The following is a 24,623-nucleotide window of genomic DNA, read 5'->3' as shown; positions in this document are numbered from 1 at the left end:
AACCCACCCCTGTGTACGTGAATCTCCTGTCTCTACTGCAAGAGCCACAGCACACACCAAACCCACACACAGGTGAGTCTCTCCCTCTGTCTGTCTCTCTGTCTGTCTCTCTCTCTCTCTCTCTCTCTCTCTCAGCTACATTAACTTCCTTGCAATCACTACTATAGATAGTATTCACAAAACCTGTAAGAAGCATCCTGCAGACATTTCGGTGACAATCTCTCAGGATACTGTGTACGAGCAGTCACTGCCAGATACGACTTCCATATCAAGATATCGAGAAAAAGTCAGTTTGATCGGAGGTGTTGATCCGTACCAGATTAGTAAGTTATCTTTGATTATGTGTTATTAACTGCAATAACCAATCCAGACATCTATAATTACCCTAAATCAGCGTTATACCACAGGAGATAAAGACACACAAACCACTACAATCATATCATTATCTGGTCAGTGGAGTGTCAGCAATATTCTGTCCTTTTCATCAACTACACAAAGGGGTCGGCAACACGTGGCTCCGGAGCTGCATGCGGCTCTTTCACTGCCCTGTTGAGGCTCCACAGCTGAATCAGATTTGTAGGTAAAACTAAAATAATCCTCCTTTACAGTAAAATAAAGCTCTGCTGATCGTTCAACACAGTTTAACAATAAATGGTCTTAAACTCTGGAGTTAATGTAGAACTGCTGATTCACCCTTTAACCCTGAAGATCAGCGCAGACTGCTGGTCACCATAGCAACACAGACAACAGTCTCGCCTAGCTAGTAGCTAACGAAACGGCAAAGAGAGAGATTAAAGATGAACATCGATAATTTGGAGATGAATGGACTTATTTGCATTTCTAATCACTCCAGCTGGTTTCCTGATACGTTTAATCTGCAGTGAGAAACTCAAACACTAAAAAGTCATGAAACTGAAGTCAGATTCTCATTCGCCAGCTTCTCTTTCAGATTTTCCTGTTCCACCTTAAATAGTGCAGCAGCTACATTCTGGCACCTGAGGCACCATTTAAGGTGGAACGGGAAAATTAGAACAAGAAGCTGGAGAATAAGAAGCAACTTCAGGCTCGTAAAATGTCAAACGTTGAGAGACGTTTTGCAAGAAAGTTTCCTGCCGGAGATGCAAGAAAAGCGGCTACAGCTGAGCTGCAGCTTAAAGCTGAGCAAAGTAAGTTTGTGTTTCATTTATATTTTTATCCTATACTAGTTCATCAGCACATACTGAGACAGATTTACAGCCAAGGTGGTAAAATGGGCATAAAATGTTGTGGCTCCCAAGGCGGTTTGATTTTTGTTTAAAGGACAAAATGGCTCTTCTTAACAGCCTGCCTCGAGGCTGATCTTATTTCAATTTCCATCCACTGTAAAAAGTACAGCAGTTATGCTCTGTACAGGCTGTACAGGCATCTGAATGCAACTGCTACATCATTCAAGCTGAGAAGTCAGGGTCGTGGTTTAAACCCTAAATTACTACAGATGTGCACTTGGACGTAACATTTATAGTTTATATGCGAGTTTATATGTGAGTTTATACCTTAACTCACAGTAACCGGCTCAAAACACTACCAGCCCACTGGGAACTCTCCTGATTACCCACTCCATCACTGGCGTGTGTGAATGATAATGCTGATTTGTTCTTTCTCAGTAACCTCACCTCCACCTAACTGGAGGAAACACCTTGGCCACACCCGATCTCCGCCCCTCCCTGCACCAAAGCCAATCAGAAAGCCCCAATCGCCCTCAGAGAGTGAATCCATCTACGAGTTGCCATCGCCTGAACTGGAGAAAGAGTCTTCCGACCTCAAACACTGGAACCCACCTTTTAGCCCCCCAAACTACCAGAGAACCCAGATACCAGGTCAGTGGGAGAGTAAATAAATATGTCTACTCTATAATGTAATACATGAAACAAACAAAGTATTTTTTTATTTTTATATATATATATATATATATATATATATATATATATATATATATATATATATATATTTTATCAGTATTTATGTAAATGAAAAACAAATATGGAAAAGTATATGGAAAAATATGAAAAGTAAAGTTTTAATGTTGATTTTTGGATGCTTTTTCTTGTATTTTCATTAATTTATTTCAACATTATCGCTGTGTCTCCATTTTTGGCATTTTTTTCCTACCTTACCCTTTACATCAGGTTTAGATTTGATAAAATGGTCCAAAATATCCTTATTTCATTTTTCTACCATTAAAAATCAAGATTTTTTTTTTCCTTCTCCTGTAAAGTTGCTATTTTAGAGATAAGCGGTTTTGTTCAGTCAGCAACACTTATATGGTGTTTTATTTATTTATTTATTTATTTATTTATAGTTGGGTACACAGCAAATAAAGCTGGACGTGCGGGTTTGTAAGTTTGTAACTAGTGATTAGTGTCTAATTAGTTTGACTGTAGTAAAGTAAGAATGTTTTATTTGTTTTGAATCACTTTTGTGCATTATTACTTTTAATAATGACCTTAATTAGCTGAAATCTTGTGTGTGGCATAAAGCGGCACTCTCATCATTCAAAGTCCTGTTAATTTGGAGATTCGAAGTTTCTTTAATGCACTAAGTAACGACAGCATCAGAGATGACTACAGTGGAGTAAGACTGTGCTGTTCTGTGTGGACCTGCTTGTTCCTTCCTGCTGCCGTGGTCGGCGTTACACTACATAACGACACTGCTACTTGAATAAATTCAGACCTTTCTTTTAAGACACTCACTAGCTTAATTGATTTTTCTGTCATCTTAATGACTAAAGACTGTCAAACACTCTGTTCTGCTGTCATGTGAGAGCCGTCCCTACAGCTGTCCAGGCTTAAAATCACTTAAGATCAACTCGAAATCAACACTGATAGTTTTTCAGCTTGTTAGGTTGTGTTGCTTGCCATATTATGCAAGGTTCATCATATCTCAGCCAGTAGCCCAGTGCTGAAAGAGTTGACCCACCAATTTAAAGTCTGTAGGTTCAAATCACAGGACTGCCTGGGTATTCTTGATTGTCCCCCCCAAGCCTCTCACGCTGCTCCGAGTTAGGCAGCAAAAGGAATGGGGAGTCTAACAAGCTTACATATGTGTGATCATTTTGGCCATATAGTGTAGGATCCATAAAGTACATAACATTCAGTATATGGCCACCACATTTGACCATCACACTTATCTGAGTTTGGTGGACGTCCCATTCCCAAGAGCATTAGTATGTAGTAGGGGTGGGAATCTTTAGGCACCTCATGATTCGATTCAATTACGATTCAGAGGCTGCGATGCGATTATAAAACGATTATCGATGCATATTTTTCTCTATACAGGATTTCTATCTTCCTACTGTCTGAGGACTTGGTAGTTTTAAAGCAAAGTATTTGTAATGATCCATAATGTAAATGCATTACAGATCATTACAAATACTTTGCTTTAATTATCTAAAATATCTTTTATTAATAAAACAAATGGAAGTGATGCGGCAAGTGAACTAGAAGGCTCTCATTCAGAGACGCTGCTGCCACTCATCTGCGATAAAATGCGCTGTTACCCTGAAATAAGGTCCAGCGGTAATGGGTGTCCACGCAGCGCGTTACAGCCGTCCTTTTGGTCTCGTTGTAGAGAGTGGGGGGGTGTTTTCGAGACTGGACGCTGAATCTCGGCTCCAAAGTGTGCAGCATAACGCGAAAGCCCTGGTTCTCAACGACTGAGAACAGACAGCAGACAGCAGGTCACACAGCCCCGAGGTCTGGCCTCGCCAGTAGCGAACAAAGAAACAGTTTAAGACGAACATTTGGAGACTTATTCGCATTTATAAGCAGCGCGGTTGGTTTAATCTGCTGAGAGACTGTCTTTCTCTAAAAAGTTGCGAAAATGAACTCGCTTCTCTTTCGAATTTTCCCGTTCCACCTTAAATGGTGCAGCAGTTACATTCGGCGCCTAAGGCAGAATTTAAGGTGGAACGGGAAAATTAGAACGAGAAACTGGCGAATGAGAAGCGACTTCAGCCTCGTAAAACAGCCGCATGCTGAGACATTTTACAAGAAACTCTTCTAGTTATGAAGAAAAGTTTTCTGGCGGAGATGGGAGGAAAGCGGCTGTAGCTAAAGCTTAAAGCAGAGCGAAGTAAATCTGCGCTCTCGTTTATATTTTTTTACATTAGTACACACTGAGACATACTGGGCATTAAATGTTGCGGCTCCCAAGGTGGTCTGACTTCGTTGAAAGGCAAAATTCTTATCATTTGTGTTGTGACTCCTGACCTAACCTGGCTTTAATGCAGAGGGAGCCGGTCGGATTTCTCACTGATCCAGTAGTGTTTTTGTTATGTGCCACAGACTGTCCGGGCGCTGCACTTACCCACTTCCAGTTCAGCCTTTTGCGTTCCGTCAACACTACGTTATAAATTAAATATTTAGAAAATCGATTTTTGACGTTGAATGAATCGATTCAGAATCGTTCATGTCCGCATCGCGATGCATCTAAGAATCGAGTTTTTCCCGCACCCCTAGTATGTATTAATGAGAGCCTCCACTCTTCTGATAGGCTTTCTACAAGATTTTGGAGTGTGTCTGTGGGACTTTGTGGGGCAAAATAATATTAACCAACAATGTCACCATCCCCACCTATCATGGAGAGAAAACTGAGGGTCTGGGCAGTTTGATTAGATTAGTTCAGCTTTACTGTCCAATGGAAATTTGACTTGGTGCTTTGTTGTAGCCTAAATAAACCACATAAGCACATTAAAAAAAACTGTTATAATTCAGCAATATGGGTTTCCATTAACACCATAACACTCTGTCGTTACAGCAGCGGCTCCGCCTCCTCCACCGCGCCCGTCCTTCTTGAAGCGACTCCCAGAATACGGCTGCGTTCTGCCTTCCTCTTCCTCTCAGTCGGGCCGTGATCGTCTGAGTGGCAGCAGTTCGTCTGTTTCTGAAGGTCTGAGAAAGTACAGCTCACACCAGACACTACACACTACACACTTACAGAGACAGTTCAGCAAAACATCTAATATACTCAAAATTACCCCAAATACAGTCACTCAGTCAGGACATGTTTGACTCTTCAGTGTTAGCACTGGAGACTAATGTAGCCAGTAAGCAACAGAAGCTTATACCCCACCAATTAGCCTGGTGCTACCTGCCTAAATCATCACTTACAGTTATTACCTTCAGTAATAATTTGATTATAATGTTTCTATATGACATGCTGTTATCTATAAACATGCACTAAAGTACATGAGCATAGTTATAATGGTATTTTGTCCATTTTTTTTTCATGGACCTCTATCATACAGTGTCAGAAATCCATCAGAAACTACAGACCACTGGAGTAATTTTAGGTCATTTTAGATTTGGGGGGGTTGGAGATGCACTGTTGATGCCTGACTCATATAATAAGTGTTTTGTACTAATTATTGTTAAGGATGTTACATTAAGAATGTGCTGTTAAACGGTATGCAAAACATCATTACCTTGAACATTTAAGCGTTACCTCAAACAAAAGATCAATCGATATTTAGTTTTCATTTAAATATTCCAGTTTTCAATTTGTAACAAAACATTTTACACATTTACACTTTCAAAAGTTAAGAAGTGTCCAGTTCATCAGTTATGGGTCTGACAGGATTTCAGCTCAGCTACACAGCAGAGATGTGGAATTAAATTGTCGAAGTGGGCGTCCAGCCAAGATCACTCCAAAGGCACGATGAAGTGAAATAGAACCCTAGAGTTGCAGCTAAAGGCTTGAAGGAATCATTCAAACTGGGTAAAATCTCTGACCAAAAGTCTACCTTACAAAAAACGTGGGAGGGCACCATGGAGGAAGCCTCTGCTCTCCAAAAAAATATAAAACATTGCTGGATGCCTAAAGTTTGCCAAAGAGCACCTAGAAAATGTTCTGTGGACAGATAAAACTGAGCTTGACTTGTTCAGGACGAACACACAGCACAACGTATAGTGTAAAAGGGCTGCATACCAACATGAAGACATCATCTCAACAGTGACGTATGATGGAGGGAGCATCAACATTTGGAGCTGCTTAACTTCCTCTGGGCCTGGACAGCCATCATTAAGGGAAAAAGAATTCCTAAAGTTATCAAGGTATCTTACAGGATCATGTCAGGGTGGTTGTCCTCCAGCTGAAGCTCAGTAGATGCAGCAGGACAATGAACCTAAACATTGAAGTAAATCTACTACAAGTTTTGGAGTGACCCAGTGGCTGTGGAATGACCTCAAGAGACCAGTTCACAAGAACATGGCTGAGCTGAAGCACTTTCTTGAGGTTACTGCTATAAAGATGAAAAGAATAATTGATCCATTAAGTGTCCATATACAGTCATGTGAAGACGTACATCTAATGAAATGCTTGTGGACATATCAGTATTTGATTTTCAGTTAAACAGTATGTATAAATAAATGTTTAGTAACAAAATAAATCATAAAAACGTGATTTTTTCCCCCTTTCGCCGAAACAACTTTTTGTGGGCATTTTCAATAACTGTCTAACAATTTCCAGCATCTACTTGGAGAATTTTTGGCAAACTCTTGCATGGCATCTGTTTCAACCCCCCTGACCCCCCCTACGCCACCCCCCCCCCCCCAACCCCCATCACAGCACTTAATGTATTTCAGATCTGGGCTTTGATTAGACCAATTCCACAACCTTCCAGTTTTTTCTAGTGGATTTACTTGTATGTTTGGGATCATTATCCTGTTGAAAGGTCCACCTTTTCAGCTTTACCTTTTTTACAAATGGCCCCATGTTCTCCTCGGTCACTCTCTGGTATGAAAGAGCATTCATAGTCCATTCTATGATTGCAAGTTGGCGAGCAAAGCAGCCCCAAACAATAACACTGCCACCACCATGCTTCATTGTTGGTATGAGGTTCTTTTGATCTTCTGAGGTTCTTCACTCTTTGGTTTTCGCCAAACATGGCTTCTGGTACTGTGGCGATGTATGAGGTAACTTCCATTGTAAATTACAGATATAAATAAAATATTTAGCTGCTGTTGGAACAAACCATTTTTTGTTTGAAAGTACCAGCTGCCCTTTACAGTGTCTCAAAAATTCATAATGGATGGACCAATAGGAATGCTCCAGACTGATCTGGAATAAAATCTCTTTACATTGACTCGCATTCAAAGTGAGGAAGGTTTTGTTCTTCTCCTGTAGTTAGAGTTACCATTTTGGAGATACTGACAGCGACGATATGTTGGTCAAAACCAGTCACAACAAAGAAGTCTGGATGTGTTTGAAATCAAATTATTCAATTAAAACACTGAAGAGAACATGAACCCCCCCTACCACACCCCCACCCCTACCTGCCCCATGTCTCCCTCCTTATATCTATATCACACACGTCTTGGCTGTTTGACTACATCTGAGATAAAGGGGGAAAGTTTTGTTCTTTTAATTAATCTTTGTGTTAACGAGTGAAACTGATCATCCTGTGTGGGGAAAATGTTGCTATTTGAGTATTATGGGTCCAGAACATGATGCTGATGATGATGCTGATGATGATGGTGGTGGTGGTGGTGGTGGTGATCCCAGCAGGAGATGATAACAAGCAGCCGTTGCCTGGCAACCCCAACGTGCTCCTGGTTAATCTTGGGAAGCTTGTAGGTGAAGAGCAGGGTGAGTAAATCTCCTTAATGTTCATAAAGCTATAAGAACTACCATAACCGTTAGACGTCTTGAATTATTACTGTTATTTAAATATAACAATGAATTAAAATTACATTTATATTAGATTTCCATTCTGTATGAAGAGCTTAGTGTTTTCACATTGTATTATTATTATTATTATTATTATTATTATTATTATTATTATTTAATTAGTTTTGATACGTTTTTAAAGTATAACAATACATGAGTTCCAAGGTTAGCATTAAATTGGCTGTAGACAGCCAAACGGCAGGGAGGGATTGGTCTCCCCTACAGAGACACACCACTTCATTAAGTCCACCTCCTTGTTTCTACACTCATTGTCCATTTTATCAGCTCCACTTACTATATAGGTGCACTTTGTAGTTCTACAGTTACAGACTGTAGTCCATCTGTTTCTCTGATACTTTGTTAGCCCCCTTTTACCCTGTTCTTCAGTGGTCAGGACCCCCATGGACCCTCACAGAGCAGGTACTATTTGGGTGGTGGATCATTCTCAGCACTGCAGTAACACTGACGTGGTGGTGGTGTGTTAGTGTGTGTTGTGCTGGTCTGAGTGGATCAGACACAGCAGTGCTGCTGGAGTTTTTAAACACCTGAGTGTCACTGCTGGACTGAGAATAGTCCACTTACCAAAAATATCCAGCCAACAGCGTCCTGTGGGCAGTGTCCTGTGACCACTGATGAAGGACTAGAGGATGACCAACACAAACTGTGCAGCAGCAGATGAGCTATCGTCTCTGACTTTACATCTACAAGGTGGACTGACAAGATAGGAGTGTCTAATAGAGTGGACAGTGAGTGGACACAGTGTTTAAAAACTCCAGCAGCACTGCTGTGTCTGATCCGCTCGTACCAGCACAACAAACACTAACACACCACCACCACGTCAGTGTTACTGCAGTGCTCAGAATGATCCACCACCCAAATAGTACCTGCTCTGTGTTAAAATATACCCTGAAAGATCTAGACATATATTATTATTCATTCATTCTTTTATTTATTTATTTATTTATTTATTTATTTATTTATTATTATTTTGCTGCTTTTACAGCCTGTTTCTGTTATTGCTGGTGATAAGCTGTGATGTCTAAGGGTTAATGTTAATTATCTCTGCACTGATTTTGTGTGTGTGTGTGTGTGTGTGTGCGTGTGCGTGTGTGCGTGTGTGCGTGTGTGTGCGTGTGTGCGTGTGCGTGTGCGTGTGTGTGTGTGTGTGTGTGTGTGTGCGTGTGTGCGTGTGCGTGTGCGTGTGTGCGTGTGCGTGTGTGTGTGTGTGCGTGTGTGTGTGTGTGTGTGTGTGTAGGTGAGCGTATGCAGGGTGAGCCATCATGCTGCTTAGGGTGTGGATCAGTGTTTGAGTCCACGTATGATAACACGGTACAAATCACACACATATAACACACAACACAGAATATGTCTATAAGAACCTATGAACACATTCATAAATCCATAAAACACCATAAATGTGTTCGTCAATACTTATAAAAACACATTACACTTTATAGCCATGTTTATTAAACAGGATCGTTAATGTAATGCATTATAAGCAGTGTTAATAACACATTATATTGCAATCATAATTGTAATCATAATATATGTATCAATAATGATCTCCTCCCATAACGACAAGCACATCAATTCTGTCACTTTACTTAAAGCTTCCATGCACATGTTAAAATATATTCATATGCAAAATGTGAACCCCTGAACGAATCTCATTGATTGTTGATCTAACTGTAAATAAGTTATCACATCCTATGCTACTGCACATTTTAATGCATGATTGCAACTTTATTTGCTAAATTTAACATACTGGGGAAAAAATGTAAACATGGAGTGTAGCCTGAGCAAAAGTTATGGCAATAACTTGACTATGACAATATGACAATATAACATTATGAACACTACTTATAATGCATTATGTTAACATATAATAATGCATAATCAATATATAATGTATAATCAATACATAAATATTTACACATATTTAGAATGCCTTGTAAAATCATTTTGATGAATTCATTGTTTTGAGTGTGTTTGTATGTTCTTATAAACATTCAGAACATGTTACCAGGATTTTATTCCAAGTAATTCTGGATGATTTCTGTTGGTCCATTCATCATTAAATGTTCTCATAACATAAAGAGCCAGTGAATTTCAAATGGTGTAAAACAATTACACATATTCTTATGCTGGCAAAACTCAACAAATACTTAAGTTACCTTTTAGACCAGTGGTCTCCAACCCTGGTGCTGAGAGCTACCTTGCAGAGTTTAGTTCCAACCTGTATCGAATAAACTGCCCCACCCCCATTTAACTCTAAACATCTGATCCAGCCGATCAGGGACTTGGGAAGAGGTCTGATTATCTGGAGCAGGTGTGGCAGATTGTGGTTGAAACTAGGCTCTGCAGGAAGGTAGATCTCCAGGTCCAGGGTTGGAGAGCACTGTGTTAGACTAACGCTTGCAGTAAAAGTCTCACGCCTCTCTTTTTTTAGGTAAAAGAATGTTATTTTTGTCAGTCTTGGAGCCCCGCCCCTTCCCCTGCCCCAGGCCCACCCACTGGCTATGAGGACTTGCTCTTCTTGTTGACTCCTGACCTTAAGGGTCAATCGCTGGATGGAAATCTGCTCATATTCTGTATCTGTACTTCGCACTCCATGAGCACTCAGGTATGTGTGTATTGTAAAGTGAGTTTTTACTGTGTAGTTCAGCCATAAATGATGATGGACTGAAAAAAGAACAGGCGTTTGATTGGCATTTGAGCAGAAATATTGTTAAAATTAGAAAATCAGTAAACGTACAGCTATTATCTCCAGCATTACTAGATCATAGAAAGAAATGAAAAAAATGTACACAAAACATTATGAAGAAAAGTAACAACATAAACTGTATAGTCAGTAATTGGATGACCACCAATTATATTTACCGGTTATTTCATTTTTTAATCTTAAATAGTTACTTTTTCAAAGGTTTATTAAAAGATAATCATTGCTTTCATAATTTTTCACAGCCTACTTGTGCCCAAACACAAAAATACATATTATGTATCTAATAAATGCCTGCACTCTCAGGTGTGCCTGATAAAATGGCAGACAAGTGTAAACTGGCACCTCAGTGTACAATATTTCAATAAAAATACATATTTATATAAGAATTAATTAAATTTTTTATTTCTTTCTGTGTTACTTTTGTTAATCTTTTCTTCAAATATTTGTGTGTACTTCTGTATATCATTTAGAATTAAGTTCTCCTGTTTATCTGTTATAAATACTTTGGTTCATGAGTTAAAGTGTCTTATGTTGCACTTCCTGCTGCAGGTTGAAGTGGAGAGTAATGCTACATGCAGATCCCGTCTCCATGTGAGTTACACTGGGCTGTTGACTATGAATCAATTATATTGCTAAATAATCTGTTTCTCCATGTGTGAATGCATATTCTTCATAAACAGAGGTATTTGCAATTCAGAAAACAGCCATAAGCATCCTTATTTGTTTCAGTTTTTTACAAACAGCTGACTGAATGTGTGTGATTGTGTGTAGTCTGTGCAGGAAGCTATGCTGCAGTGTGTCCAGACTCTGGGTGAGAGGGATGCAGAGCTTCGTATTGGACTTGTAACATTCAATGATAAGGTAACTTGAAACTTGAGTGATAAGGACCTTGTAAGAATCAGCAATAAGGTGCATGTATCCTTAAGCGATAAGGTACTTGCAATTTTAAATTATTAGGTACTCCTGCAGTGTAGTAAGGTACTTACCATTTTCAGTGGTAAAGTACTTGTAACCTGCATCCAAAAGGTACTAATAAGCATCAGGAAAAAGGAGCCTGTAACTTTCAGGAAAAAGTACCTGTAACCTCAACTGGTAAGTAACTTAAAACTTTAGTGGCCAAGTATTTGTAACCTTCATTTGGTAAGATACTCCTAATTGCATTAACAAGGCATTCACAACCTTCAGTGTTAAAGTTATGAGTGCCTTTTTATTGCACATACTCAAAAACCTTCAGTATTTGTTAGTGTCAGTGATAAGAACCTCCTAAACTTCAGTGATAAAGTTTTTGTAATGAGTGAAAAGGTTCTCCTTACCTTTAGTCACAAAGTATGTGTAACCTTTAGCTATAAGGCACTCAAACTCTCAAAGGACCTGAGGTATTCATAACCTTGGTTAGGCAAAACTTCAGGAAAAAGGTACCTGTAACCTCCAGGGATAAGGCCCTTAAAATAGTCAGTGACTAAGTACTCCTAAACTTCAGCAGTAACTTACTCTTAATATTCAGGGGTGAGATACGTATGACCTTCAGCAATCAAGTACTCGTTATCATCATTGATATTGATAACTTTTAGGAACAAGGTACTTGTAAATTTCAGCAACAGACTACTTCTTACCTTCAGTAATGAGGTGCTTGTAATATTCAGCAATAAAGTACCTGTAACAGTCAGTGGTAAGGTCCCCAACCTTTAATGATAAGGTACTCCTAACGTCAATAATAAGAACTTATAACCTCTATTGATATGGTACTCCTGAACCTGAGTGATAAGGTACTCTTTACCTTCAGTGATAAGGTACTGCCAACCGTCAGTGATAAGGTGCTCCTAACCTCCAGCGATAAAGTACTCCTTACCTTCAATGAAAAGTCACTTATGACCTTCAGCAATAAAATATTCATAATAATCATTGATAAGTTACTAACAATATTTAGGGACAAGGTACTTGTAACCTTCAGCAATAATCTACCTCTTGCCTCCAGTAATTAGATAATTGTGATATTCAGCAATAAGATACTCTTTACATTTAGTGATAAAGCACTCCTAAACAAATGTGATAATGTACCCCTAAGATACTCTTTACATTTAGTGATAAAGCACTCCTAAACAAATGTGATAATGTACCCCTAACCTTCATTGATATGGTACTCCTAACCATAGTAATAAGGTACTCCAAGTCTTTAGTGATAAGATACTCCTAACCAACAGGCACTCCTAACCTTTAGTGATAAGGTACTCCTAACCTTTAGTGATAAGGTACTCCTAACCTCCTGCCATAAGGTAACCCTAACCTCCTGTGATAAGGTACTCTTTACCTTTAGTGATAAGGTAATCCTAACCTCCTGCAATAAGGTAACCCTAACCTCCTGCGATAAGGTACTCTTTACCTTTAGTGATAAGGTAATCCTAACCTCCTGCAATAAGGTAACCCTAACCTCCTGCGATAAGGTACTCCTAACCTTTAGTGATAAGGTACTCCTAACCTTTAGTGATAAGGTACTCCTAACCTCCTGCCATAAGGTAACCCTAACCTCCTGCGATAAGGTACTCCTAACCTTTAGTGATAAGGTACTCCTAACCTCCTGCCATAAGGTAACCCTAACCTCCTGCGATAAGGTACTCTTTACCTTTAGTGATAAGGTAATCCTAACCTCCTGCAATAAGGTAACCCTAACCTCCTGCGATAAGGTACTCTTTACCTTTAGTGATAAGGTAATCCTAACCTCCTGCAATAAGGTAACCCTAACCTCCTGCGATAAGGTACTCTTTACCTTTAGTGATAAGGTAATCCTAACCTCCTGCAATAAGGTACTCTTTACCTTTAGTGATAAGGTAACCCTAACCTCCTGCGATAAGGTACTCTTTACCTTTAGTGATAAGGTAATCCTAACCTCCTGCGATAAGGTAACCCTAACCTCCTGCGATAAGGTACTCCTAACCTCCTGCAATAAGGTAACCTAACCTCCTGCGATAAGGTACTCTTTACCTTCAGTGATAAGGTAATCCTAACCTCCTGCGATAAGGTACTCTTTACCTTTAGTGATAAGGTAACCCTAACCTCCTGCGATAAGGTACTCTTTACCTTTAGTGATAAGGTAATCCTAACCTCCTGCGATAAGGTACTCTTTACTAGTGATAGGTATCCTAACCTCCTGCGATAAGGTAACCCTAACCTCCTGCGATAAGGTACTCCTAACCTCCTGCCATAAGGTAACCCTAACCTCCTGCGATAAGGTAACCCTAACCTCCTGCGATAAGGTAACCCTAACCTCCTGCCATAAGGTAACCCTAACCTCCTGCGATAAGGTAACCCTAACCTCCTGCGATAAGGTACTCCTAACCTCCTGCGATAAGGTACTCCTAACCTCCTGCAATAAGGTAACCCTAACCTCCTGCGATAAGGTAACCCTAACCTCCTGCCATAAGGTAACCCTAACCTCCTGCCATAAGGTAACCCTAACCTCCTGCGATAAGGTAACCCTAACCTTCTGCGATAAGGTACTCCTTACCTTCAGTGATAAGGTAATCCTAACCTCCTGCGATAAGGTACTCCTAACCTCCTGCGATAAGGTACTCCTAACCTCCTGCGATAAGGTACTCCTAACCTCCTGTGATAAGGTAATCCTAACCTCCTGCGATAAGGTACTCCTAACCTCCTGCCATAAGGTAACCCTAACCTCCTGCCATAAGGTAATCCTAACCTCCTGCGATGAGGTAACCCTAACCTCCTGCGATAAGGTACTCTTTACCTTCAGTGATAAGGTACTCTTTACCTTCAGTGATAAGCCACGTATGACCTTCAGGTTTGAAGTACTCATAACCATTGTTGATAAAGTACTCATGATTTTAGGGACAAGGTACTTGTAACCCTCAGCAGTAGTCTACTTTTTACCTTCAGTAATGAGGTACTTGTGATATTCAGCAATGAAGTACTTGTAACCTTTAGTGATAAGGTACTCCTAACTTTTAGTCACAACACTGTAATCCCACATTTTGTTTTATCTCAAATAAATTAAGTCTGTTGTACATAAAACTCAGTATTACTTACATATTACTCAACAATTTTAAGTTAAGGGAACGTTTCTGATGATTTTGTACACCCAAATGACATTTTTGAGTTGAATTAACTTATTGCTATTTAGTTTAGTCTGTTGCTATGGCAACTTTGAAACCCCACATTCAAAAAATGACGACATTTCTGTTGGTTTTAATTGTTTCTTTCTCATTAAAGTTGCTGAACAGATGTGTGAAACTGAGTGAAGCTAAGTAAGCTGTGAAATACAGTTACATGTTTGTTTTGTTAACACGATCTTATTAGATAAAACATATGTCTTTCCCATTGGCTCCTGGCTCCATCTATTTGCATCCTGAGTGTTTATTTCCCTTTGTTTTACTCACCGTCAGTGTGCTTTCATTCCACCCAGGCTGCCTTTCCTCAGACGTATGTTTTTTTATATATGCTTTACTCAGCTGCCTCACATTGTTTAGTTAGCTAAGAGCGAAGGTCATCGTTCTTTATGCTGACAAGTGAGCATTTGTTTTGGTCAGTGGCCATGTTCACAGTAAAGTAAAATTATAGTTATTCTAACTCGTTTTCATTACACATTACTTATTTTTTTAAGGCAACCGGTTTCCTCAGTTTTTTTTAAGTAAATGCAACTTATCCGGGCTTACAGTAAAGGTAGTCCTAACCTTCAATGAAAAGGTACTCCTAATCTTTAGTGATAATATACTCCTAATTGTCAGTGATAAAGTTCTCCGAATCATCAGTGATAAGTTACTGCTAACCTCCAGTGATAAGTTACTCCTAACTATCAGTGATACGGTACTCCCTACCTTTAGTGATAAGATATTCCTAACCTTCAGTGATATGGTACTCCTAATCCTAATTTAGTAATAAGGTATACTGTACTTGTAGTAAAAAAATATTCTTAACTGTCAGTTATAAGGCACTCCTAAAAATCAATGATAAAGTACTCCATAACTTTTGTGATAAGATATTCCTAACCTTCAGTGATAAGGCACTTCTGATCATCAAGGATAAAGTGCTCCCTACCTTAAGTGATAATATTGTCCTTACTTTTAATGATAAGATACTCCTTACCTTTAGTGTCAGTCCTAACCATCAGTGATAAGGCACTCCTAACTGTCAATGATAAGGTACTCCCCACCTTTAATGATAAGACATTTCTAACCTTCAGTGATAAAGCACTCCTAACCTTCAGTGACAAGGCACTCCCAAACATCAGTGATAAAGTACTCCCTACCTTTAGTGATAAGGCACTCCCAACCATCAGTGATAAAGTACTCCCTACCTTTAGTAATAAGGCACTCCCTATCTTTAGTGATAAGGCACTCCCTATCTTTAGTGATAAGGCACTCCCAAACATCAGTGATAAAGTACTCCCTACCTTTAGTGATAAGGCACTCCCAAACATCAGTGATAAAGTACTCCCTACCTTTAGTGATAAGGCACTCCCAACCATCAGTGATAAAGTACTCCCTACCTTTAGTGATAAAGCACTCCCTACCTTTAGTGATAAGGCACTCCCTACCTTTAGTGATAAGGCACTCCCTACCTTTAGTGATAAGGCACTCCCAACCATCAGTGATAAAGTATTCCCTACCTTTAGTGATAAGGCACTCCTAACCATCAATGATAAAGTACTCCCTATCTTTAGTGACAAGGCACTCCCTACCTTTAGTGATAAGGCACTCCCTACCTTTAGTGATAAGGCACTCCTAACCATCAATGATAAAGTACTCCCTATAGTCAGTGATAAAGCACTCCCTACCTTTAGTGATAAAGCACTCCCTACCTTTAGTGATAAGGCACTCCCTACCTTTAGTGATAAGGCACTCCCTACCTTTAGTGATAAGGCACTCCCTACCTTTAGTGATAAGGCACTCCCAACCATCAGTGATAAAGTACTCCCTACCTTTAGTGATAAGGCACTCCCTACCTTTAGTGATAAGGCGCTCCTAACCATCAATGATAAAGTACTCCCTATCTTTAGTGACAAGGCACTCCCTACCTTTAGTGATAAAGCACTCCCTACCTTTAGTGATAAGGCACTCCCTACCTTTAGTGATAAGGCACTCCCTACCTTTAGTGATAAGGCACTCCCAACCATCAGTGATAAAGTACTCCCTACCTTTAGTGATAAGGCACTCCCTACCTTTAGTGATAAGGCGCTCCTAACCATCAATGATAAAGTACTCCCTATCTTTAGTGATAAGGCACTCCCTACCTTTAGTGATAAGGCACTCCTAACCATCAATGATAAAGTACTCCCTATAGTCAGTGATAAAGCACTCCCTACCTTTAGTGATAAGGCACTCCTAACCATCAATGATAAAGTACTCCCTACCTTCAGTGATAAGGCACTTCTAACCTTTAGTGACAAGGCACTCCCTACCTTTAGTAAGGTACTCCTATCCAGCCAGTGATAAGATACTCCTACCCTTTAGTTATAAAGTACTCCTAAACAGTCAGTGATAAGGTATTCCTAACCATCAATGATGAAGTACTCCCTACCTTTAGTGATAAGGCACTCCTAGCCTTAGTGATAAGGCACTCCTAACCTTCAGTAAAAAGGCACTCCTAACAGTCAGTGATAAGGTATTCCTAACCATCAATGATGAAGTACTCCCTACCTTTAGTGATAAGGCACTCCTAACCTTCGGTAAAAAGGCACTCCTAACAGTCAGTGATAAGGTATTCCTAACTTTTACTGATATAGCACTGCTTAGTGATAATGTACTCTTAACCTTTAGTGATAAAATACTTTTAATTCTCATTAATAAGGTACTCATCACTTTCAGCGGTAAAGTACTACTAACCTTCAGGAATAAGGTTCTCTTGATGTTCAGTGACAAGTTACTTGTGACTTCCATGATACGGCACTGCTAATCGATAAGGTTCTCATAACCTTAAGTGATAAGGTATAAGGTATCCATAACTTTCAGCAAAACATACTTATAACCTGCAGTGATCAGACATTTATAACCCTCTGCAGTAACATTACACTCATAAAGGAAAAAATGTAATGTAGTAATGAGGTTCTATACAAAGCTATCGAACATTTTGTTGCATTGTTACTTTTTACTTACAGTCACTTTTGAAGTTTTAATAAGTAAAATTACTTCCTGTGTCTATTACTGTTGTAGAAAATTACAGAATTTCATTAATGAAAAGTTTGATGTGTGTGCTTTGTTAGGTAACAATGCACAGTGTTGGTGAGCTTCCGTCCCAAGTTCTTCAAGGAGGAGAACTGTCTGACAAAGAATACCTCAAAGAGGCGGGGCTTAGCTTTCCGACTCCGCCTCCTCTCTCTCAGAGTCAAGCCAGCCTGCAGATGGAGATTCACAAGTAACTACTCCAACTATACATACACACACACAAAGAGTTTTAATCTGTAGGCAGAGCCTTGTTTTAGCCACGACCCTGCATTTTAGAGCAGGAAGTGAGGCTGCATCCCTGTCCCTCATGGCCACATGGTGAGCAGTTAGATCCCTTTGTTTTTAAGGAAATGTGTCCCAAAGTGTGGCGGCTTTGGAAAGAGTCAGATGCTCACAGAAAACGTTTAATAAGGACAAATCCAGAATCGTCATAAAAAAAACAGGCAAAGATCGATACACAGGCAAACGGGGCAATAAAGGCTGGACTAAATCAGAACAGGAGAACACGAGCAAAGGGTCAAATACACGGAAGAGCAAACAGAGTCAAAAGGGGTCAGACTAAAGTCATGAACGAGAAAACAAGCAGGAAAACAAACCGGGAAGTCAAACTAAGAAATGAAGGCTCAGTAATGCACAGAGGGCTGATACAGTACTTCACAAAGAAGCAACTCAAACATGTAGTGACTATATACACAACAGGTCTCAACAATCATTAATCAGGTGAACAAGAGCATGGATAGGTGGGCGTTTGAGAGTTCATGGTCATGTGATCCCCAGAGGATTCTTGGAGTTGGAGTCCTGAACGGTGTGAGGAGTGTCAGTCCCTGCTGAGCCGGAGGGAGGCGTGACACAAAGTCTGAAAATCAGTGTGGGAAATTATGAACTGTCACTACTGAAACACATTTTCTGCACTTAAGTAATGTTTTTGTGATGCAATAAAAAATCTGATGATTTTCTGTGTGAACAGCTGTTCAAAGCTGTGTTTGCTGGTCATGTACTGGCTGTGCTTTTGAGCTCAATTAAAGTAGATTCACTCAGAGCAAAAAGGTTTTTTGTCTAAAGCTCAAGTTCAGTTAAAAGTCCCAAATGTGTTTTCAAAGCTGCACTTATTGTTAAGGAGTTAATAGTTTTAAAATAAAACAGCTATATATCTACTTATCTTAAAGCCATAATAGTGATGATGTTACTTCCTGTGTAACCCATCACAGGCTTCAGGAGAGTGGAGCATCTTCTCTGGGAGCTGCTGCTCTGGTTTCCATAATGATGGCCTCCAAGCACCCTGGATCAAAGGTCAGCATACTATTATCATTATAAGCTTCTATGGTAACACTTTACTGTAGGGTGCTGTTCATATGGCTATATGACACCTGCACTTGTCATGACAACTGACATAACCCTACATAAATGTTCTTAAATACTTATTCAAATAGGCGTCATGAGCTATAAAGGTTACATTTGCCAATTTTCATCAAAGTTAGCTAAAGTAACCTTTATGACAGGTGATGCCTGTTGGAATAAGCATTTATAAAAAGTTATGTAGGTTATGTCAGTTGCCATTGCAAGCTTATGGAGGTGTTATGTAGTCTTATGAACAGCACCCTACAGTAGAACAGTTACCGTTTCTACTGTTTTACTGTACTTAAAGGAATAGCTTGGTGAATAATCAAATTAACATGATATTCCTCCAACCTCAAATGCAGTTAAGCAGCCAAGACATGTCCGAGTTTTGCTTCTTTAGTTTAGAACTGGAGCTGTCAGGCTAATGGTGCTAACAAACACTATAGTCACCAACATTCCCCAAATCTTTATATATTTGCTGCAAATTATGACAATAAGCTATGAAAGCTTATTTAAATTAAAGAATTTAGTAAAACAGCTTGGACAGACCTTACTTATGCATTTAAACTGAAATTGGAACTACATTATCATCCACATAAAGTCCTGCTTTTCTGTGTGTCAGGTGCTGCTGTGTACTGATGGGGTTCCAAACGCAGGACTGGGTAATTTGGACCCTGAACTTTCTCACTCTCGCTCTATCGTCTCCTCTTCAATATTCTACCAGGAGCTCGGAGAGACCGCAGCTGCACAGGGGTATGATCACTAATACACACACCAACACATACACTTACACTAACCAGGAAGCAGTCAGACTATCCGAATAGTCAAATAGGTACAAAGGTTTAAAATCAAATAGTAAATTAGGATGTTTGTTATGCAAATGAGCTCTGCCCTTATAAGAAGCTTGAGGTGTCTAACCTCTATGCTGCACCAGAGGGCAGCATAGAGCATCTTACGTTTTGGTCCAGTTTTGTTTACTCTGTTTACACCAGTGAAGATAAAGACTGCAGCTGCCGCACATTGGACGAGAGGGTCTCCGGCACCTGGTAGCAGACAGTAAACAGAGCACAGCTATAAGTGAAAAGCAGAAAAGTGCTGATAAACATCAGCCTTTAGATCATTTTATACTCTACTCCTATGGGTTTAGTGTAAGTTTGATATCAGGTAACAGTAACACTTTATTTAAGGGTCTGTGTCTTAACAATTAATGAACTATAAGCAAGCAATTAATAATGCCCTAATAAAAAGAAACATATAACATCAAAACCACCTCCTCATGTCTACACTCACTGTCCACTTTATCAGCTCCACTGACCATATAGTTTCACTCTGTAGTTCTACAGTTACAGACTGTAGTCCATCTGTGTCTCTGCATACTTTGTTACCCTGTTCTTCAGTGGTCAGGACCCCCATGGACCCTCACAGAGCAGGTACTATTTGGGTGGTGGATCATCCTCAGCACTGCAGTGACACTGAGTGGTGGTGGTGTGTTAGTGTGTGTTGCGCTGGAGAAACCGTGTGCTTCCAGCTTTGTGGAACAGTTTGGGGAAGATCCTTTCGTGTTCCAGCAGGACAGCGCCTCCTGTACACAAAGTGAGCTCCACAAAAAAATAGGTTGTTGAGTTTGATGTGGAAGAACCACAGAACCCTGACCTCAACCCCACTGATCAGCTTTGGGATAAACTGGAATACTGACCAGGCCAGGCCTTCTCATCCAAATTTAAACCTGACCTCCCTAACCCTCTTGTGGCTGAATGCAATCAAATCCTCACAGCAACGTTATTGTAACAATAAGATTTCTGAAGATATTAGACACAAGACACTTGCATAAAGAAGAAAAGTTGAGAGTCAAAGAAAAATGAGTAAAAAAAAAAAACTGGAGTTCAAAACCTGATTAAAGCTACAGAGAAAATGTGTCTCCTAACAACCACCTGGAAGAGCTGGTCGACCCCAAAACTGCCCGTTCAGATAAACAGCACTTCAAGCTTTCATCTCTGAGAGAGAGGAGAAAATCAAGCTGCTTCAGATCTGAAAACATCCACAGGTGTTTCTGTCCATCCTTCCACTGTGAGAAGACGACTCAGCGCTGTGGGTCTGAAAGGATGTGTAGCTGATCAAGAAGAACCTCACTGAGAAAAGGAGACGGACACATCAAACAAAGAAGCTGAACGATGGACTGACCACCCCAGAGTCCAGACCTCAACACCACTGAATGTGTTTGATTACTTCAGAAAATGATCAACCAGCTTCTAAGACTGAACTCTGGAGGTGTGTCTGCAGATTCTTTGAGGAGCTGAAAGTGAGGCTCCTGAACAGAATGGAAGATTCTTTGAGAAGCTTTAAACCTGTTGAGGACTCTGCATGGTTTTATGTAAAATATGTGTTTCTGCTTTTTTTCCTGGCACTGAAAAATGAATAACTTGCCCTTAATGGCTGTTTTGATTGGATTAAATAAATGAACTGTGTTTTGTCTGCAGGGTATCAGTGTCTGTAGTGGCTGTGGACAGGTCCGGCTGCAGGCTGGATGAGTTAGGACGACTGACCGATGGAACCGGAGGAAAGGTCTGTACCTGTGTGGAGATGCATCATACTGGTTTGACTGTAGTCCGTGTGTTGGTGTGTAATGTGTAGTGTGTGTGTAGGTGGTGATCTCCAGCTGTGATGATCTGTATGTTGAGTTTATGGGACTCATTGATGACAGAACCATCGCTACACACTGCACCGTCACCCTGCTGCTGCCCTCAGCACTGTGAGTCTTCACCTGTTACCCTGCTAAACACTCAGCAAACTTCTTGTGAAACGAAATTCTTGAGGGCTGCACAAAACTTTTGTACATTGATTCTAAACATTTCAACGTTGGAACTTCTGAACATTGAATCTAAACTATTAATTGTGGACTCTAAACTTTTGAATGTTGATTCTAAACTTCTGAACATTGAATCTAAACTATTAATTGTGGACTATTAATATTAACTATTAATTGGCGACGCTCATGGGGGCTTGGGCCCAGATTTTTCTGTAAAGCTGCTTTGTGATACACCTGCTGTAAAAAAACAGCTATATAAACAAACTTTGACTCGACTTGATTCTAAATTTTCTAACAGGGTTTCTAAACTTTAGTATGGTGCTGTTTTTAAACTTTTGTACAGTATTGGACTTGAAAACCATGATGGTGTGTGTATGTATCTGTGGTTTTCAGGAGTCTGAGAGGAGAGAAGGAAGCAGGGCATCGTGGGATGCGGGAGGTGGGAAACATCACTGAGAAATCAAAGATTACGTTTCAGTACGGAGAGACGGAAAAGACCCGCGGTGAGGGGAGAGTATTAAACATCACTCACACACTGTTCTGATAGCGCTGTCATAACGAAGCTAAGCAGACTGAATGAGTCAATAGTGATTGTACTTCTCAGTGAGAAAGATATATATAAATATATTATATATTTAAGTATATATATCTTTGTATCTCCCTGTTTCTGAATCTCTCTCTCTCCCTCTCTCTCTGCAGCCCTGCTGAGTGGGAGGAGTGTATGTGTGCAGCTGCAGGTGAGGTATCGCCGTTGTGACGGACTGAGCATGCTCAGAGTGCTGATGGCTAACCTGAAGACCACTGAGAACAGGTGACATCATCAGACCAGAGACCCCTGACCCAAAAAAACTAACCCATAAAACAAGCGTTTTCAGCTGCACAGCAATAAAACAATAAAAATGGAGAATCAAAGTTTTAAGGTTTTTGTGCAATGGTGACCCTATATAAAGTTTATTCTGGTCCCCTGAATCATCTTGTGGGCCTCTCCACTGACTCTGTATACAAATCTGAACACATCTGTTGAAACTAGGGCTGCACAATTATGAGTATTCGTTCACAAAGTAGCCCACTAGTCATTATTACCACATGTGTGTGTGTGTGTGTGTGTGTGTGTGTGTGTGTGTGTATATATATATATATATATATATACACACACACACACACACCAATCAGGCATAACATTATGACCACCTCCTTGTTTCTACACTCATTGTCCATTTTATCAGCTCCACTTACTATATAGGTGCACTTTGTAGTTCTACAGTTACAGACTGTAGTCCATCTGTTTCTCTGATACTTTGTTAGCCCCCTTTTACCCTGTTCTTCAGTGGTCAGGACCCCCATGGACCCTCACAGAGCAGGTACTATTTGGGTGGTGGGTCATTCTCAGCACTGCAGTAACACTGACGTGGTGGTGGTGTGTTAGTGTGTGTTGTGCTGGTCTGAGTGGATCAGACACAGCAGTGCTGCTGGAGTTTTTAAACACCTCAGTGTCACTGCTGGACTGAGAATAGTCCACCAACCAAAAACATCCAGCCAACAGCGTCCTGTGGGCAGCGTCCTGTGACCACTGATGAAGGACTAGAGGATGACCAACACAAACTGTACAGCAGCAGATGAGCTATCGTCTCTGACTTTACATCTACAAGGTGGACTGACAAGGTAGGAGTGTCTAATAGAGTGGACAGTGAGTGGACACAGTGTTTAAAAACTCCAGCAGCACTGCTGTGTCTGATCCACTCGTACCAGCACAATACACACTAACACACCCCCACCACGTCAGTGTTACTGCAGTGCTGAGAATGATCCACCACCCAAATAGTACCTGCTCTGTGAGGGCCCATGGGGGTCCTGACCACTGAAGAACAGGGTAAAAGGGGGCTAACAAAGTATCAGAGAAACAGATGGACTACAGTCTGTAACTGTAGAACTACAAAGTGCACCTATATAGTAAGTGGAGCTGATAAAATGGACAATGAGCGTAGAAACAAGGAGGTGGTCAGAATGTTCTGCCTGATCGGTGTGTATGTAATGTGTAAAATGCCATGTTTAAGTGTGCTAACTTATTGTCACTTAGAAAATCATCACAATATGTAGTTTGACCAGAGGGTGTTCAAACTTTTACACACGACTGTATAGAAATAATCTGTAACCAGATTCCATTTACACTGTGAACATTTCATGATCAACAGAGCAGTAGAAATGTTTAAAATGACTTAAGAATAAAATCTTCTCACATTAACTTACAGTAAAGTTATAAATATGTTTTGCTTCTTCTGTAAAGTTACTTTGTCGTTCTAACAGCAACGATATGCTTACATACTTAACAAGATTGTGGTGTAGAAATAAAATAATCACACCGCTTTCATGTTTTATATTCAATTATTATCTCTTAAGCTCTCAACGTCAGTATAAACAGATTAATACATTTCATTAATATTACGTCGGTAATATTTACGTTTCCTCTGGCCAGTTCTCGGATCATGTTGCTTTCACTCTGTGATGTTTTCATTTGTTTTCTTGAGATCCTGAGATATTTATGGCATTATCACGACATAATAAATGTCACATTAATAAAAGTCCCACATGTCATGATAATGATATAATTAACAACATTCCGTTTGCTGTGATAATGAGATAAACATCACATGATGTTGATCCATGGCCTTTAGGACAGGGGTCCTTAGTCCTGCTCCTGGTGGTCTACCACTCTGGACAGTCCAGATTTTACACACTTGGCTCTGATATTCAGATATTCATCACCTGGATCAGGTGTGACAGACTGTGGTTGGGTGGTAGATCTCCAGGACCCGGAGTGGACACTCCTGCTTTAGGGCTTCTGTAACAAGCTATCTTAGCAGGTTAGCCAGTTCTCTGG

General features: G+C 40.1%; 1 protein-coding gene across 1 annotated transcript in view; it reads left to right on the top strand.

Moving 5' to 3' along the window:
* Positions 1-24,623, top strand: part of LOC118814967 (circularly permutated Ras protein 1-like) — a 31,890-nt gene that overhangs the window by 2,279 nt on the left and 4,988 nt on the right. The window contains exons 3-17 of the mRNA XM_036580887.1: positions 1-72; positions 1,644-1,856; positions 4,795-4,926; positions 7,543-7,623; positions 8,960-9,033; positions 10,154-10,327; positions 10,976-11,017; positions 11,198-11,287; positions 17,640-17,791; positions 18,810-18,891; positions 19,562-19,692; positions 21,417-21,501; positions 21,582-21,688; positions 22,139-22,248; positions 22,445-22,556. The exon at positions 1-72 is cut by the window's left edge and continues 183 nt beyond it. Of these exons, the coding sequence (XP_036436780.1) occupies positions 1-72; positions 1,644-1,856; positions 4,795-4,926; positions 7,543-7,623; positions 8,960-9,033; positions 10,154-10,327; positions 10,976-11,017; positions 11,198-11,287; positions 17,640-17,791; positions 18,810-18,891; positions 19,562-19,692; positions 21,417-21,501; positions 21,582-21,688; positions 22,139-22,248; positions 22,445-22,556 (1,657 nt within the window). The remainder of the gene's footprint in view (positions 73-1,643; positions 1,857-4,794; positions 4,927-7,542; positions 7,624-8,959; positions 9,034-10,153; positions 10,328-10,975; positions 11,018-11,197; positions 11,288-17,639; positions 17,792-18,809; positions 18,892-19,561; positions 19,693-21,416; positions 21,502-21,581; positions 21,689-22,138; positions 22,249-22,444; positions 22,557-24,623) is intronic.

This window comes from Colossoma macropomum, unplaced genomic scaffold (genome assembly GCF_904425465.1).
Source record: "Colossoma macropomum unplaced genomic scaffold, Colossoma_macropomum, whole genome shotgun sequence".
NCBI lineage: Eukaryota > Metazoa > Chordata > Actinopteri > Characiformes > Serrasalmidae > Colossoma > Colossoma macropomum.
This window is presented reverse-complemented; position numbering and strand designations above follow the sequence as displayed.